This window comes from Onychostoma macrolepis, chromosome 18, assembly GCF_012432095.1.
Source record: "Onychostoma macrolepis isolate SWU-2019 chromosome 18, ASM1243209v1, whole genome shotgun sequence".
NCBI lineage: Eukaryota > Metazoa > Chordata > Actinopteri > Cypriniformes > Cyprinidae > Onychostoma > Onychostoma macrolepis.
Window position 1 is genome coordinate 16,986,099 of NC_081172.1, and position 17,794 is coordinate 17,003,892.

At 37.3% G+C, this 17,794-nt stretch overlaps 1 protein-coding gene and 1 long non-coding RNA gene across 6 annotated transcripts in view; one reads left to right on the forward strand and one right to left on the reverse strand.

The window, feature by feature from the left end:
• The window catches only part of LOC131524761 (uncharacterized), a 48,360-nt gene that overhangs the window by 12,730 nt on the left and 17,836 nt on the right, over nucleotides 1-17,794 (reverse strand). The window contains exon 2 of the long non-coding RNA XR_009267066.1: nucleotides 10,100-10,292. This is a non-coding gene — a long non-coding RNA (uncharacterized LOC131524761). The remainder of the gene's footprint in view (nucleotides 1-10,099; nucleotides 10,293-17,794) is intronic.
• Nucleotides 1-17,794, forward strand: part of b3gat1a (beta-1,3-glucuronyltransferase 1 (glucuronosyltransferase P) a) — a 44,773-nt gene that overhangs the window by 12,705 nt on the left and 14,274 nt on the right. For 2 of the 5 annotated variants that reach the window (XM_058752064.1, XM_058752065.1), the window contains exons 2-5: nucleotides 10,181-10,298; nucleotides 13,581-13,723; nucleotides 16,501-16,572; nucleotides 16,664-17,172. In XM_058752064.1, coding sequence (XP_058608047.1) covers nucleotides 13,612-13,723; nucleotides 16,501-16,572; nucleotides 16,664-17,172 — 693 coding nt within the window. In that variant the 5' untranslated portion in view covers nucleotides 10,181-10,298; nucleotides 13,581-13,611. Of the gene's footprint in view, nucleotides 1-5,298; nucleotides 5,315-10,180; nucleotides 10,299-13,580; nucleotides 13,724-16,500; nucleotides 16,573-16,663; nucleotides 17,173-17,794 lie in introns of those variants that run through there. The other 3 variants (XM_058752066.1, XM_058752068.1, XM_058752067.1) reach the window with 3 other exon arrangements.

Consider the following 17,794-nt stretch of genomic DNA (forward strand, 5'->3'; position numbering starts at 1 on the left):
CCTTTTGTTCATGAACAGCGCCGTTGTTGTTACCTCGCTTGTGAGAATTCATGTAGTTTTTAAGTTGTTTACCGATAAAATCGTCAGAGTATGTATGCTGGTGTGTGTGCAAACTGTAACTGTAATGTATGTGCGGTCTGTGAGGGAGAGAGAGCGGGAGAGATAGAGTATGTGCTTCCGTACATAATAAAGCTTAATTTTGTGGCAAAAATATGGACATGATCTGTCGTTTTTATCATATTGTTTACTATATTTATTTGTTTGGTCAGTGTCCTTGTGGGTTTTGGTTATTTTGCTGTTGTAAGACCTTTGAAACAACAGAAATCATTTGGCGAAGTGATATGGTCATGTAATGCGGTCAAGAGCTGCCTGGAACTACATTCGCCGTGCGTTTCCCTGAAAATAATTGCACACCTCAGAAAGTTCGTCAGCCAATCAGATTCAAGCATTCAACGGCCCCGTAGTATACAGTATATATATATATATATATTATTATTATTATTTTTTATTTTTTTTTTGGGTGAACTATTCCTTCAGTTTACTATGTATTAATGAATGGTACTAACATAAATAATGTTACACCTGGCCTAGTTTCAGACAGGAACATACACCTATCCACTCACTCCTTATTAAAACCCACACCAATTAGTTTCCATCTGGGGAAAAAAAAAAAAAAAAAACTTTTCAACCCCAGGTGATTTCCCTATGGTTTAATTAGCAAAGATCAAATTCATATTTCTGAATTTCTTTTTCCAGCATGTCCATGTATATTATTGGAAGCTGTGACTCAGAAATGTCCCAAGAGTGAGAATTCCTCAACATCTACCTCATTAGATGGCCTCCACTCTTTGCTTTCTCCCAGTCTGATTAACTTTTGAGTTAGCAACTAAAAATGCTGTGATCAGTGTACTGAAAATCAATGCTGTGAGGCTATTATCAGCATCCACACAACAGCGCCGTTCAGCTGAAAGTCTCTTATTAGGGAGAAATGCATGGGGTTGTGCTTTAATGACCTTTGACCATGTGATGAATGAAATACTTTGCATATTAACATGGTCTTACAGACAGCCCACCCCATAATGGTATGAGCCATAACTGTATTTGCTAATGAAAACATAACAGGGTTCATGTTTGTCTGAGTCTGTAGTCTTCAAAGGTTAAGATACAGCATACATGTATTGATATTTTGAATATAGAATCAGGGCCAGTGTCTACTGTAATGAAAAGCCTGTGTAATGGGATATTACTGTACATACTTTACCACTTTCAGTTTAACAGTGGTAAATCAATAGTAAATGGTAAACTATATTTCATTATTTCTAAATGACTGTTCTTTTGAAGCCTCTGAAATGGAACAAAGATTTCTGAAATTTAATAAAAAAGGGAAACATGAAACAAGTTGCGCATTAGACTTTGATCTGCATTTTGGACCACACAAGCTTTCCAGAAGTCTCATGTGAAAAGCAAGCAGATTTACACAGGGTTTTATGTTATTAAAGTCTAATTAGCAGAGACAAAAAGAAAGTCTGCTATATTGCAACAAATCAGTTTTTCTCAAATTAATCTGTTTTTTCATTTTTTCTTTCTTTTTTCTTTGAAGCAATGTTGTGTGTGAAGAGTTTCTTGTTCTGTCAGAAACATTTTTTTTTTTTTCAATATACATTTAAAAGGGTTAATAAACACAATGTTGATTAATATGGCTCAGAGGCTGCATAAATATCTCAGATCAACACAAGAGCCATCGTAACTAATCCACATCAGTCTGGGCACCAATTCCAGTTGCTGCTATCTCTGTCCTCGGCCTGAATTTTGTGGCTGGCCCTTCAGATTACAATCTGCAAACTGAAAATAAATGGAATGGTGGAAGGAGGACAGGTCTTGGTGCTGGTTTTCAGTGTGACATGGCCAGCCTGAGGCTAGCCTTTGAATCTCTCGTCAGTGCTGAGCTAGTACGCTGAAGACAGGACTCTCACCATCAATCACATCTATCTCTGTGCAAATGGCTTAGACCTACTTAACTTACCCTTACTGAAAAAATACTCCCCTCTAAATCAAAGCGGGAATAGCATTTCCTCCATCTCCTTCTGGCTGATTAGGTTATTTAACAACACTGAGCGGAGAAAAGATAGAGCTGATGCATACAAATGCAGAGATGTAAATCTGTGTACATAGCGCTGACTAAGGGCCATGATGGAGCTGTTCAGGACTTATGATTAAATGTTTAAGAACTTCATCGGCAACTTGTAGAAAACACAGAGAGTTAAGTATACATTCAAACCTGTCAATGGCACTGAGTGTTTACAGACAGAAAGATTGGAGAACCATGATAGATGAGCAGACAAAAGCATAGATAGATAGATAGATAGATAGATAGATAGATAGATAGATAGATAGATAGATAGATAGATAGATAGATAGATAGATAGATGGATAACTGACAGACAGACAGATGGATAGACAGATATATGGAAAGATGAATAGATAGCTAGACAGGCAGACAGACATACAGACAACAGATGGATAGACGACAGACAGACACACACACACACACACACACAGATAGATAGATAGATAGATAGATAGATAGATAGATAGATAGATAGATAGATAGATAGATAGATAGATAGATAGATAGATAGATAGATAGATAGATAGATGGATAACTGACAGACAGACAGATGGATAGACAGATATATGGAAAGATGTATAGATAGCTAGACAGGCAGACAGACATACAGACAACAGATGGATAGACGACAGACAGACACACACACACACACACACACACACACACACACAGACAGACAGACAGACAGACAGATAGATAGATAGATAGATAGATAGATAGATAGATAGATAGATAGATAGATAGATAGATAGATAGATAGATAGATAGATAGATAGATAGATAGATAGATAGATAGAAAGAAAGAAAGATGGATAACTAACAGACAGAGTCAAATGGATAGACAGATATATGGAAAGATGTATAGATAGCTAGACAGGCAGACAGACATACAGACAGCAGATGGATAGATGACAGATAGATAGATAGATAGATAGATAGATAGATAGATAGATAGATAGATAGATAGATAGATAGATAGATACTGGTGTCAAGCTTGCACTTTTTAGTCTTCATCTGTGCTGAGATCATCAGGTAAATGGGCTTTGTGAATATCAATAATGACCTGTCAGGCCACCTTTCTTAGCAGCGTTCTAAGTCATTACTGGGACACGTACAAAGCAGGGGGCAGCGGTCAGGAAATGAGTGAATATATAAGCAGGGACAGAAAATGAGCTGGACGGGGCTTTAATACGATGTGCTGTATTCCGTGCTCTCAGGTCTGGGAGTGCATTCTAATTAGCTCGTTCAGAGGAGGCGCAGCAGAAATATCAGCATTCACAAAAAGATGCTTTATCAACTCCATCTTTCATTACTGAGATTAAAAATCCCTGGGCCATGTAACTCCAAATCCTCTTGTAAGTGATGGACACTGCGCCAGCTTTTCTGCTTACAAACTTAGTGGGAGGTTGACTGGGGTGAGGGACTCTAGCACCTTGAGAGACTAGAGCCAGTTTGGCAGGTTCTCATCACAACGGGATGGTAGTTATGGATCTGCAGGCATTCTGTTTACAGCTGGTTAAGTGTGGTTGATGCTTTGTCAAGGCCATGCTGATTGAATCTGATGTTTGTGATTCAGACCGCATTATTTGTCATTCTAACCTTGTTCTTTTGGCACTTTACAGAAATACTACGTTTAAAGCATTTTGCAAGCACAAATAACATAAACTATTACCTAACATAAAATCAACCTAGCATTACATGTAGCTATTTTTATTTCTATATTGATCTTTCCACCCTCCTCCCATTTTACTTGGTCCCACCTCAGTGGGTATCTAACAATTGTATCTAACTGTATCTAACAATTAAAATCATAAACATTTTTTGGTGTACCAAGCGTTCTATTACCAGGGCTCTCAAGTTATAGCGAAAGTTTGGAGTGAGAATAAGGGAGGGGCCACGCAAAGGGGAGGAGTCACTCAAAGGGGAGGGGCAACTCAAATATTTGCAGCACCCAAGTTTTTGCTAGCAGTTCAATTTTACCTATTGTTCATAATTGACCAGCACAAATAGAAGTTATAACATTTGGTAAATCTGATGAAAGACAAATTCATTCTAATAAAATAAAAAGATTTATGTATTTAAAAATACAAATGTATCAAAAATAAAAATAAAATTTTGCCTCAAACAAGCCAACTGAACAGCAGTACTCAATGTACATACTGTACACATATACATTACAGTACTTACCCTGAGCATGTATGTCAAACTGTGTGTGTGTGTGTGTGTGTGAGAGAGAGACAGAGAACACATTTCAGCTTATGTTTCTTTTCTTTTTGTTGTAAATGTTTGTTGCACATTTTGATGCCTGATGACAGGGGTAGAGGACTCCCACATAAAGCACTGTCATGATAATAGCGTTCCATCCAGAGCCAAACTGTTTCTAGTTTTGGTTTTGTTCAAACCCACCATGGAAAACACACTGCATCTGAATTTGAATTTGGGGAAGCCTCAGTGCTTTATATGGGAGCCCCCTACCCCTGTCATCAAGATGTGCAACAAACACAACAGAAAAAAATTAAATCATAAGCTGAAATGTGTTCTCTCTCTCTCTCTCTCTCTCTCACACACACACACACACACACACACACACACACACACACACAGAGAGAGAGAGCTTGACATACATGTTCAGGACAAGTTCTGTAATCCTACTGTGTGTGTACAGTATGTACATTGAGCACTGCTGTTCAGTTGGCATGTTTGGGGCCAAATTTCTTTGTAGTTTTTATCCTTTTTTAAATATGTAAAACAATTTATTTTATTTGCATGAATTTGTCTGTCTTTTATCAGATTCACCAACTGTTATAACATCTCTAGTACTTTCCTTTCAGGAAGCCAAAGCTAAGTTAAAGCTTCTGGTTGCAAAGCAGTTGGAGAGGTTTTTTTTTTTTTTTATTTTTATTTTTTGACTGCATCAATAATACTTTAGCGCGAATTTGGCTATATTCCCCAACATCAGCTCTCGCTATCTTTTCACAGGAAAGTGATTTCGTAGAGGAATCTTAAAATCGAAAAAAAATAAATAAATAAATAAATGAAGGGGTTACCTACAGCATTCATCGTATCTTTCTCTTCCAATTTACACTCCATGTGCGCGCGCATCCATGTTGCTTATTAACGAACCCGATTGCGGCAGAATCTCGTAATTTAAACGGAAACAACAACATCCTAATTTCTGATTGGCTGGTAGGTGGCATTTAACTCCATAACTCCAGAGTCCAGAGAGCTATGAACTCGGCAGAAAACTTACCTCCGTATTCCCTCATCTATTAATGGTATATTAATTGTATAGTAATTGTAGCGGGACAAGCTTCTCAGCGTGAGAAATACAAGGTGTGGCGTGAAAGCGTGTGAACGGGTTGAAATCACTGATCTATAATAGAGATCAGTGGTTGAAATGCGTGAGTCTCACTCCGAATGCGTGAGACTTGAGAGCCCTGTAATTATTACATGCATAGTTAAAATAGTAAAATTATGTTTAATTATCAACTAATTTTAAAGATCAAACGCATAATAATAATATAATAATGTAAAAATATTGTCACACTTCATTTTAAAGTCCAATTCCTTCCATTAACAAACCATTAATTATGACTTTTGCCTCAATAAACTCCTAATTTGATGCTTATTAATAGTTAAGTAAAGTAGTTGTTAAAGGGGTCATCGGATGCTAAATTCACTTTTACATGTTTTTTGAACATAAATGTGTGTTGGCAGTGTGTGTACACATCTACCCTATAATGATAAAAATCCACCCAGTGGTTTTTATTTAATCCCTAAAAATAATATCCCCTTTTTCAAATCAGGTCATTCTCAGCTTCTTGTCTGTGTGACATCACACAGACGAAGGCCGCTCCCACGATAGTTGATTGACACGGCCGTCTTACCTTAGACCGGCCCTGAGTGAGCTGTGAACAGTCCAACTGCCATTGTTTCGACTCTGGAGCAGGAGTAGACAAGAATGACTCCATAGTGGTTGAGGTGTTTTGTTGTTGGACGTAATAATGAACATAGCAGTCGTCATTTACTCCCAACATCTGAGCCGCTGAAGATGCAGAGGATTACTTTTGTTTGTGAAGGGAATAACGCCCTCGATCTACCTAAATGCATTTATGTTCGCGCGAATCATTCTTGATCCAGCTTCACTTACAGCAGAAGTGAGTATAAGGGTTTTTTATGAATCTTTGCAATCACCTTTCCTAATAACGTGCTAGTTAGCAAGTTTTGCAGCTAAATGCGGCTAAAGTAAACAGTCTCTCAGAGCACTCATCCCACAGGTCAGCAAAGCTCATTATCATTTAAAGCAACATGCAATAGAACGAGTTGATGTCTGCAGAGCTGATTTTGGCAAGGTAAAAAGGGTGTTGTGTTACACTACCATTGAGAAATTTTAACCAATGTTATAGACTTTTCATTAAGAACATAAAGAATCATATCAACTTGGGCATCCGATGATCCCTTTAAGTTTAGGTGTAGGATTAGGGATGTAGAATATGGTCATGCAGAATATGTACTTTGTAAGTACTAATAAACAGCCAATATTTTAATAATAGGCATGCTAATAAGCAGCTTAATAGTGAAAACTGCTCCCTTTAATAAAGTGCTAGGAATAATAATAATAATTTTTGATTTCCACCCCATTACAAAAAGATCCTAAAAATTGTAACAGCCAAAAAGCGAAATTATTTGAACGTTATTTACAGCATGACATGTAAGAAAAAATTTAATAAATAAAAAATAATAAATTAAATTTCCTTATCCTTTCCTTTTTTAAAACAAATATTTAACTGTTAAAGCTGCAGTCCGTAACTTTTTTTTGGTTAAAAATGATCCGAAATCAATATCTGAGCAAGTACATAACTATCCAGTGTTCAAAACTATCGCCTTACTTTAGCCCGATTAACAACGGTAAGATTATAATAATATTTTCTAATTTGTAAACATAAAGATCGAGTCCCAGCTAATAGGCTATCGCATGTGTGGATGCTGCAGGTGGTGGATCGTTAGCCTTTTCTCACAGCAGCTGGAATGATTACCTTTATCATTATGATGGCGGATTGTAATCCAGAAAGGATTATGAGTTTATGAAACATGCGACTGAAATTAAATTATTCCAGTTTTAAATGTGCATCTGATTACAGCTAGCCTGGAATTACACAGGATTTTTATTTTAAAGAGAACCAGTTCGAAGGAAGAATAATTATCTTTTTGGGTTAAAATAATTTCTTAATATGAAATTCGAACGGTATGACAATTAGAGATTATTGTCTATACTATACAGTATATAATTATACTGTACAAAAATTGAAATCTACACGCTAATACACACTACAAACACGTAGTCACGCAATGCTGATGTTGTTAACATTAACAATTTGAAAACAAAGTATAACAATGATAATAATTTGCATGGTTTGATGTGATATGAGCTAATCGATCGTTAGATTTAATCACCATTGGTAGCGTGATTTATTGTAATGCTTTTTTTCCCTCAGTTGGTCAGAACAAATGTGGCAGACTTGCTACTTGTTCTGATGACAATATCTTTGTGATTCCTAAGTACAGTATCCATACCGGTGCGTGAATGACAACCACACATTCACCTCAAAACATTAGATTCATCCACGCTGGAGCCGTGCCGGAGCACTACCCACACAATTAAAATAATTCCGCAAGTAACTGCAATTGCAGGTTTCAAACAGAGAGGGCGACAAAGAGGCAAAACGTACGGACTGCAGCTTTAAATATTTATACTCAAATTTTCTAGCCTATTGCTAGCATATTGGCTGTTTATTAGTACTTATAAAGCACATATTAATATCTTAATTCTGCACGACCATATTTTAGATCCTTTAATCATACACCATACCTAAACTTAACAAATACCTTACTAACTATTAATAAGCAGCAAATTAAGAGTAAAAGTTGTAGCAGATAGTGAGAATCAGACCTTAAACTGAAGTGTGACCATTTAAGGTTTATCGCTGGAAATGCAACAGGCTGAAGTAATTGTTATGTTATGTATTTTATTTAAGGATTATGTTGTTGTATGTCAGACTCCGTAACAGTAATACAGCTGCAAAGCTAAAACTTATAAAATTAATAGAACATAAACAGCCCTTTTGATATTTAGTTTGACCTCCTGAGGTTGACAAATCAACATTGTTGAGATTAAAGAGATAGTTCACTCAAAAATGAAAATTCTGTCATCATGTACTCATCCTCATGTCGTTCCAAACCTGTATGACTTTCTTTCTTCTGCAGAATACAAAAGAAAATATATTTGCAGAATGTTGGTGACCAAATGTTTTGATTAACATTGATTTGGGTAATGATTTGGGAGAGAGAGAGAGAATATTTCATGATGGCGAGCAAATGATGACAGAAGTTTCATTTTTGAAATCTGTTATTTGAAATTGTCATTTGTGGACTATCCCTTTAAGTACCCCTTTCACTGAGAAAAAATAATAATAATAACAACAACCCTTTTTTAGTTTTGGACCCTATTCAAGTGCCTTTTGCTAAACTTCCTTTGATCAGTATATAACCATTCAGGATTGACAAGTCCGCTTGTCCTTGTCCTTTTGTCTTCATGGGTCACTAAGCCTGAATTAAAAATTCAGCATACACACAGAGTGCGGCTGGTCTGTGCGTGAAGAGATTGCCTGTGTGATTTCCAGGGAGCAGCATTATTTCAGTAAAACAGGCCTATTACATCCTTTAAGGGTCTTGTGCCGCACAGCACCTGAGAGATGAAGACTCAGCATCTTGCACTTTGATACAGTTTAATATTGAATCCCTACACTTGATAAATCTATCTGTCAACAGAGGATGAACTACAGTGAGGTGAACTGGCTGATGTGCTATTATTAGTATAATAATAAGTGAACATAAACTGATTAAACATATATTGCCTGACAGTCACAGCGAAGAACAACATAATAACAGATCAATGACGTCTGAGATTACATTCAAATGCGCATGTACTGTATTGTTTGGCAGGTTTCGATTCGACTGATTCTGTTGTTAGATTTACCTTCATTGCATTAGAAAACACGATTCTGATTGGTCGACTGTGCCATTCTTCTATCATTATTTTTTCATAATGATGCTAAACTGTATATTAGATTGTCGTCTCTGGCAACTATTCTCTTATTCTGTCTCATATCACTCCATGGTCTCCTTTATCTCACATAATAAATTAATATCACTCATATCAATACTTAATGTCCATTTATTTATTTATTTGCCAAGTAGTCATGTAATAAGTGGGATAATGTAGCCATTCATTACTGCAAAATAAACCCATTCTGGATGATATGAAGACCTTAATGATGACTTTGGTTATGTTTATTTTATTGATTATATTACTTCTACTAAAAACTGAAATAAAATTTGAAATTTAAAATTTTTTTTTTAGATATATTGTTGTTTTTCAACCACATGCACTCCTAACACTATATTTCTGCTTAATATAAAAAAAAAGACAGGGGCCATGCTGCTCTCAAAAAAATCAACTCTCTCTCTTCTCTTCAATTTTTCTGCCTCCAGAGAAGCTAAAAATACACTGTCGCTACTGCAGTCAACCAGCATTTGTGCTACAGCCTACACACACAGACAGGCTTGGTTCAAGGCACAGCATCATCATACCCAGCTTTCATATGTGTGTCTGGACGGGCTTCAGTGATAATAGTTTCATAACAGAATTATTATTCTCTTAGGAAGAGGTTTGGTACAAAGGGCACCTGACAGCTAATTCATCTGTTCCTGTATTGCAAATATTACCACTGAGATTAAAGGAGAGTGAGAGCAAACAAATGCCGCTCCAAATGCAAAAGGATTCATTTATCAGCGCTGGATTGCTTTACTAGGTATTAATATTGTAATTTGGGACCAGAAAACATTAATCACTGTAACGGTTGGACAGGAGGTGGAAGAAAGACAACAAAATAATGGTCTCATCAACTATACCTTGTGATTGTCTTCCCAGAAATGAACAGACAGAATCTGCAGTTTGTGCATCAAAGGTGTCTGTTTTTTTGTGTGTTTTAGGAACTTTGGACCGCAGCATGGGATGCTCTGGGAACCAACAGCGTGGTGGATGACCTCCAGCATGCGGCTGTCACAGCTGGACCTCACGCTCGTGGCCATCCGCCGTTTGTAACTAAGGGTGAGAAGTTAACAATAATAATGTTTTATTTATAATACAATTTCCGTCTTCTTTATTTTCTGGTAAGTGAAGCATTAAGTAATAATAATAACAATAATTAAAACAAAAACATTAGGAAAAGAACAAACAAGCCAAAAATAAAGTCAATGAATGTCAAACTTAAGAAACTATGTGGAGATTAGGTCAAATGAATAACTGCTAAATTGAACCCCTTAACCAGCACCCCCATAAAGCTGAAAGGGATGTATCCAAAAACAAATGGCCGCGGCTCTTGAACCGCTTTTGTCCAAAAAGTCAGAATTAGCTCCTTAGTACAGGAACAGATTATGTGAAGCTCACAGAGACTCAAAAGTGACTGTGTTTGCTAAATTTAATTGGTTTAAAATCAAGGATGAAGTGTTTTCTGCTTTAATAATTTGCTAATAACACATAAAGACGCTTATCATCGCCACCTACTGGCACAGGCCTAACGTTACAGAAATCTAGGCATTAAAAGCTTAACTGGCATTGCAGTGTTTACAAACTATATATGGTAAGGTTACTTCAAGTATCAAAATAGATTATACAGAAGTTAACTGGCTAGATTTTAAAAATACTAATAAAATAATGGGAAAAACTGAGCTTGGAGCGTCTGATGCCCGTGTGTACAACACCACAGACCCTCGCGAGCTCGTGTTTTCGGCGAGTAACTTATTAATTATAAAACAACTGCCAGACATGGTTTTTGACATCTTCGCGAATGTACGGAAACGCGTTCATGAAAACATGATGTTGGCAACCAGTGCGCCGAGAGCGCGCATAACGTTACATGGTTTGTATGCGCATCAATCGTAACGTGCGTAGATGCAATCGTCTTTACCTTGATTACAATCGTCTTCCACCAAATCTGTTAGGCTAGATTCACAGGTCAGCGTTATTTTAGCGAGAATCGACGATAACAGGTCTTTGTTTTTGCTCTTCAATGATATTTTGTTTATTCCTCCTTGACACAGTGATTTGTGAAATTTGTTTCTGAGCTGAGCAATGATAAGATATGGCCAAATAGGGACTAATTTGATTTTATTAATGCTGCCCCGCTGCAGTCCATTACGCATAGCTCTGTATGTTAGTGGTCTAACAGCGCTGGTGCAATGTCAAAATGATTGAGATGGCCAATCAAAACAAATCAAAGAAAGGCGGGCTTTACTGTTTACAGAAACCAAGCTTTAATTCCTGCATCACGCTTCATTTGTAACAGTGACGGTAAGATGTAGGCTAGGTGGCTTGGCTAAACGTTTAATATTTGACATTTTACAATATAAATATAAATATTAAATGACAGACAGTAATATCCAGTGGAGCAAACTACTACAGTTTTTGTGGTTTTGAACATTCAAACATGAAAATATATAGTCTAATACTGTTGTACTGTAAATTACAAGCCCCGCATATGACATGCGGAAAAATATATGGTGGTCAGAAATGAAGAATTTCTTCCCATGACTTATTTATTTGTTCTTTAGTTTAGTCATGGCCGCGAACAGTATACCGCCGCTCCGACTCCCAGGGGGGCACCATCCCAGTTGCTCAAAAACAACAACAACAAATAAAATAAAATAAAACACGTAGCGCCCGCTTGCACCCTGTTTTTATACAGTCTATGCTCCCACCTCATGTTTGCGGCTGAATGACTAGCAGGCACCAAGAAAAAAAAGAAAAAAGATGAAAACAAAGTCCATGCGTCACTTTCAGGTAACGTTATGCTACATTCATAAACCTGTGAAACCTTTTTTGGGTGTTGAGGTAAATAACGTGTTTTAATGTCGTAATAATTTCACCACCACCAACACATTTAATATTCTCTCCGAGTTTCCATGTTCCCTTTGGAAAGTTAGCCATGGTTTTAACACTAATAAATAATAATAATAATAATAATCACGGTTCTTGTAGCTATGGTAACAGCAAATTAACAATGGTTTTGTTACTTCAAATAATAATATACAAAGAAGTATTAAGATAATATTTTTTGTGGTTATAAAAACAAACCTAAGCCAACAACAGCCTTTAAAATGACTTAAAATGCATTATATAAACCAATGAGGCAACCCTGCTGAAAAAACAATACAACCATCACAGAAAATCCTAATACCATCACAAATGAATCACAAATACCATTACAAACATTACAAACCATCAACTTTTAATCATTAAAAAATGGGCTTGTGTGTTTTGGGACATATTCCATTAGGATTTAGAAGGTGACCAATTACCAGTAGAGACCCACAAGGTCCATTACAGTTTCCATTAAACCAATACAAGTCCCATTATAACCAGTAAAACCCTTACACATTTTGTGATGGCGTTTATTGTTTTTTTTTTTCAACATTACATGTTATTACAAATGCCTGCAGGTACAACCATAGATAGATCCTATTATTTAGATCGCGGAAGCGTCTGCGTGCTTGGAGCGGTCGAATGGGGGATCTACCCATACATGATACATATCTATGGGTACAATAACGAGCATGATGTTATTGTTTACACGGTCGTCAAGGATACGCAGAGAGAATGTGGGCAGCCACGCCATCGTATTCAAAAGTCTCCGTTTTCGACCTTGAAAACGCCGAAGTAGCGTAAACGATAGGCGTATCCGTAGCAAAAGTTATGCGTTTAAAAATGAAAACGCACTAGTGTAAACGGGGCCTTAGGCTACATGAATGTGTGCAAATTGTGAATTCATTTAGTGAACTTCCTTTCCTGGTAGTCTTTCAGTTAATTCACTTGTCTTAGAAAATGATTCATAAACAAGAAGTGGGTGAGTTGTCATCATCAGACCTAAACCAGGACGTGGTGTTCTTGTGTTTTATGGCGTGATTAGGACAGTCATAAAAATAAACATATTATTTACTTTACAATAAATTGTAGTTCATTTTTTATTTTTTTATTGATTTAATCCTCTCTTTTGGACAAGGATCCCATATAGAATCATTACACCTATCATTTGAATTATTTTATCTGTGATGTTTCTGTAATGTTTGGCAAGGTTATATTTTGAGGAAACCATAAAAAAAGAGACCTGAGGTCCTTCTTGGGTCACACAGTGTTACCAGAGATCTGAGACAGGCAGAATAATGGTTTATCATTTTTGACTTGACCACATGGAGCTGAAATCTAATAAAAGTGGTGATAGTCATTTTGATCAGATAGGATATTAATTCCCTGACACTTATGAGGTTCCCACATATCTTTCCATTTATATAGTATCTCTCTTAGTGTCTGACTCTCTTCATTTCCCTCTCTCAGGTAATGACCAGGCATAGAACCAACCCTGGAGATGCCGAAGAGAAGAGATATTCTTGCCATCGTGTTGATTGTGTTACCATGGACCCTCCTCATCACTGTGTGGCACCAAAGTGCAATTGCCCCCCTGCTGGCCATCCGAAAGGGTACCAGTCTCTCTTACACATATAACATGTTGTCAGGGCCAATTTTGTTATCAATCAAAATGACAAAATTCATTTCTGCTCATTTGCATAATGTTATTCTTACTGCAAAATGATCTTTAAAAGAGCATTATAAAAGTGGTGCTAAACAAGATTTATTTTCTTGCCACTTAAATACAAATTTGTTTTCTTTCTAAACATCCACAAAACCGTGAGTTGACTAAGTATACTTTGTCTTTCAGCACATTGTGCTTTGATTTCATGTGACATTAAATTAACTATTCATGTAGATTAACACAAATCTCACTTTCTAACGCATTAGCTGAGTTTCAGCTCATGTGCCTCGCTTTAAGAGTCCACTGACTCCAATGAAATTACCCAACAGCTTCTCATTTATTCAACTGCAGAAGATTTCTCCAATAAAACCACCCTCTGAGGAGCATTTCTGGTGGCTTTAAGTCAGAATTACCCGTTTGCATGTCTTATAGCTATTTTAGCACTTACATTAAAACACTTATGTAAGTGGATGAATCACACACACAAGCTGTACACATAACCTGTTATTTATGGGGCATTCGGGGCAATCTAATGGCTTCACGACAATCTATCATTCACTGACCACCTCTAGCTCAACCTACAGGGAAATACAACACCTAGCATTTGAAGATCTGTCCATATAAATGCATGTCAATATCGTCAGCTTATGGAGATTTACAGATGTGTATTCATAGAAATTATCATGAAGCAATTAACGTGAGTTTGTATGATGCCTAGGAGGCAGTGAACATCTGGACTGCTAATGGAGTGTGCTAATCTAATGGTGCTAAAATGTCTGAAGTGAGAGCAGGGCACTAATTGAACAGTGATAAAGATCTGATATGTGAGATGCCATCATGATTTCTGCCCTTAATGAGCTATCAGCAGGAATGTGCTGGAACTGCCCACACCATCATTTTGTGAAAATATTCTTGAAAAACAAAAATAAGATATTTGGTAACACTAATTATTTCAGCAATATCATTCCAGCTTGCTCATTTAAGAGATTCAACGGAATAGTTCAGCCAAAAATTTAAATACTTTCTTTCTTCCATGGAACAAAAAAATGTATTTGTAGCACACAAAGGCGCTATATTTGCAACCAGTTCTAAACCCAAAGTTTTCCAGTCTTCTAAAGCCATCTGATACTTCTGCTTATCCAAGAGCTCTGTGTGTCACTATACAGACGCCAAAAGCACACTACAGAATATTTATTGCAATGTGGCCTGTAAGCTTATTACTTTCACTGAGAAACCTTTGCAGTCAATAGACTGACATCAAAGGTATGTGAATTTAGCTCTAACCCCAATTAAACACACCTCAACCAGCAATTTAAAGTCTTCAAAAGGATTACTAGAAACTAGCAGGTGTGTTATTGCAGATTGGAGCTAAACTCTGCAGGACGTTGGCCCTCCAGGAGCAGGATTGGACACACCGGCCTAATGAAACGCCTACATCTAGCCACTTCTTAATATTATACATACCTGCAAATTTTGTGTGTGGGGGTGTCTTTATATAGATGTACTGTATTTCTGAAGAGAGCAGTCTGTCTTCAGAAAAGGTTTGATTGCATTTTCTTTTTCATCTATAATGCCCAAAAACGCAGCACTGCTTCATGTACAGGTGCAATCATTTTATAGAAAAAATAAATAAATACTGTTCAGTACGATGCCATAGACCAGGGCTCTTCAATCAATGTTCAGAATCCACGTGTGGAATTTAGCTTCAACATTCTCCAATACACCTGCCTGGGTGTTTCAAGCAGTTGCAAAGACCTTGATAAGCTGATGCTTAATTTGGGTTGGAGTTCAATTCTGCAGGATTTCGGACTTCATTGGTGATCTCTGCCACAGACACTGGAATTCAAAACCACTTTGCTACCTAAACGTACAGTAGTTATATTCTAAAATCTGATTTTTCCAAAACAATGTCTACTGCTGATTACAATATTTTTTCAATGAATTTAAAGAGTTTAATAATTAAGATTAAGATTAATGAATATTATTATAGTTGATCTCCCCCTTTCTCACACCCATCGCAATGTTTCCTTTTCTATTGGCCCAGAGTTTGCAGGTACTGTATGAATATAAAACTTGTAACAAGCATATTTAAGTACAGTCTTAATAATTTATTTTTAAAAACCAATATGTGTCGCTGTTATATATAGCCTTGTGGGAACACACCGACAAAAAGGGCAGTCCAAAAGAGTCCTTATTGTAAGCATTAGCATTATTGTAAGTATATCAGACCACTCAGGCAGCATTCCAAGTCCTTCAAGGCCAAACAATTGCCTTATGTGAGCAATTCCCAAATCTGATCAGCATGCCCATCCACCATAATCCTCAAATCCCGAGAACATTCGTGCCATTGCCGTCTGAAGAAACATTACCACAGCTTAGATGCCAAATACTATTCCCATGAATACAGTGAGTCATATTGACATTACTGGTGCTATTACTAGCTTGATAAACTTATATGCTGCATTCTGATGCTTTTTTTTTTTTTTTTTTTTTATAATTATGCCAGAATATTCTCCAAAATGTCTCCTTTTCTGCTTCAAGGAAGAAAGAAAGTCATACAAGTTTGGAAAGACATAAGAATTTTCATTTTTGTCTGAACTATAGTGTTAAGAATTCAAGAGCAGATCATGCAGAACCTGTGCTTTATGGGTTTGAATCAGTGCCTTCTACTCCTGTGGAGTAACCGTATTATGATCTCACGGTTCCTGCTCTCACCCTCTCCAGTCTGTCACCATCTAGTAAAAGAGATCTTAATCATACCAGAGCGTCTAACCATCCACCGGCAACGGCTAGCAGGTACTCCTCTAAGGTTTGTGGCATGTGTCAGACATAAAGAGAGCAGCCCTGGGGTGTGCTAATGTCTTAATTCTCTTTCTCTGTCTGGCAGATGATGGGACGGAGACTAGGCACGAGACGGGCCCAGCCACGGACTCAAAGGAATACTGCTCACAGGACAAGGACATAGTGGAGGTGGTCCGTACAGAATACGTCTACACAAGACCTCCGCCCTGGTCTGACGTGTTGCCCACCATCCACGTCATCACTCCGACATACAGCCGTCCTGTGCAGAAGGCCGAGCTTACACGATTGGCTAACACCTTCCTTCACGTTCCCAACCTGCACTGGATTCTGGTGGAGGACTCTCAGAGGCGAACTCCTCTAGTCACGAGGCTTCTGAGGGAAACGGGGCTGAACTACACACACCTCAATGTGGAGACCCCACGGAACTACAAGCTGCGAGGGGACACAAGAGATCCCAGGATTCCACGTGGCACCATGCAGAGGAACCTGGCTCTGAGATGGCTACGGGAGACCTTCAACTCCAACAGCAGCCAGACAGGAATCGTCTACTTTGCAGATGACGATAATACATACAGCTTGGAGCTGTTTGAGGAGGTGAGTTAAGACAGGGGTAAAAATCTTCTCCATCTGAAAGGATACATAAATTGTGTATGGTAACATCAATTAATGGGTTTTGGTAAGTGACTGCACTTGTAAGGAGTTTAACTACATTCATAAAATAATAAGCTTTGTTTGAGTGCTTCAACTGCAGGATCATTTGTCTTATTGTATTATATTCCCATCACTCTCCTTCTGTGAAATACTCATTTAATTCCATAATCGTTAAATGGATAGTTCACCCAAAAATGAAAATTTTGTCACCATTTACTCACCCTCATGTTGTCCTGTGGACAACCAAATTAAAAGAAGATATTATGAAGAATGTTTCAGCTGCTTTTTGTCCATATGAAGAATGTCAATGGGACTCCAAAAAAGACATTAAAAGTAGCATAATAATAAGCCATATGCGTCAAATGGTATTCCATAAGTCTTCTGTAGCAAAATGCTTAATTTGTATGATTAACAGATTAATATTTAACCCTCTGGTTGTGTTCGGACTCCGGTCACACTTGTTGTGTTCCCAGTCAAAAATGACCGGACTCCAAACAACTGCTTATAAATCTGTAATTATGCTATATTATCACTAAATATTGGATTCATTCTTTTTATCAACTTG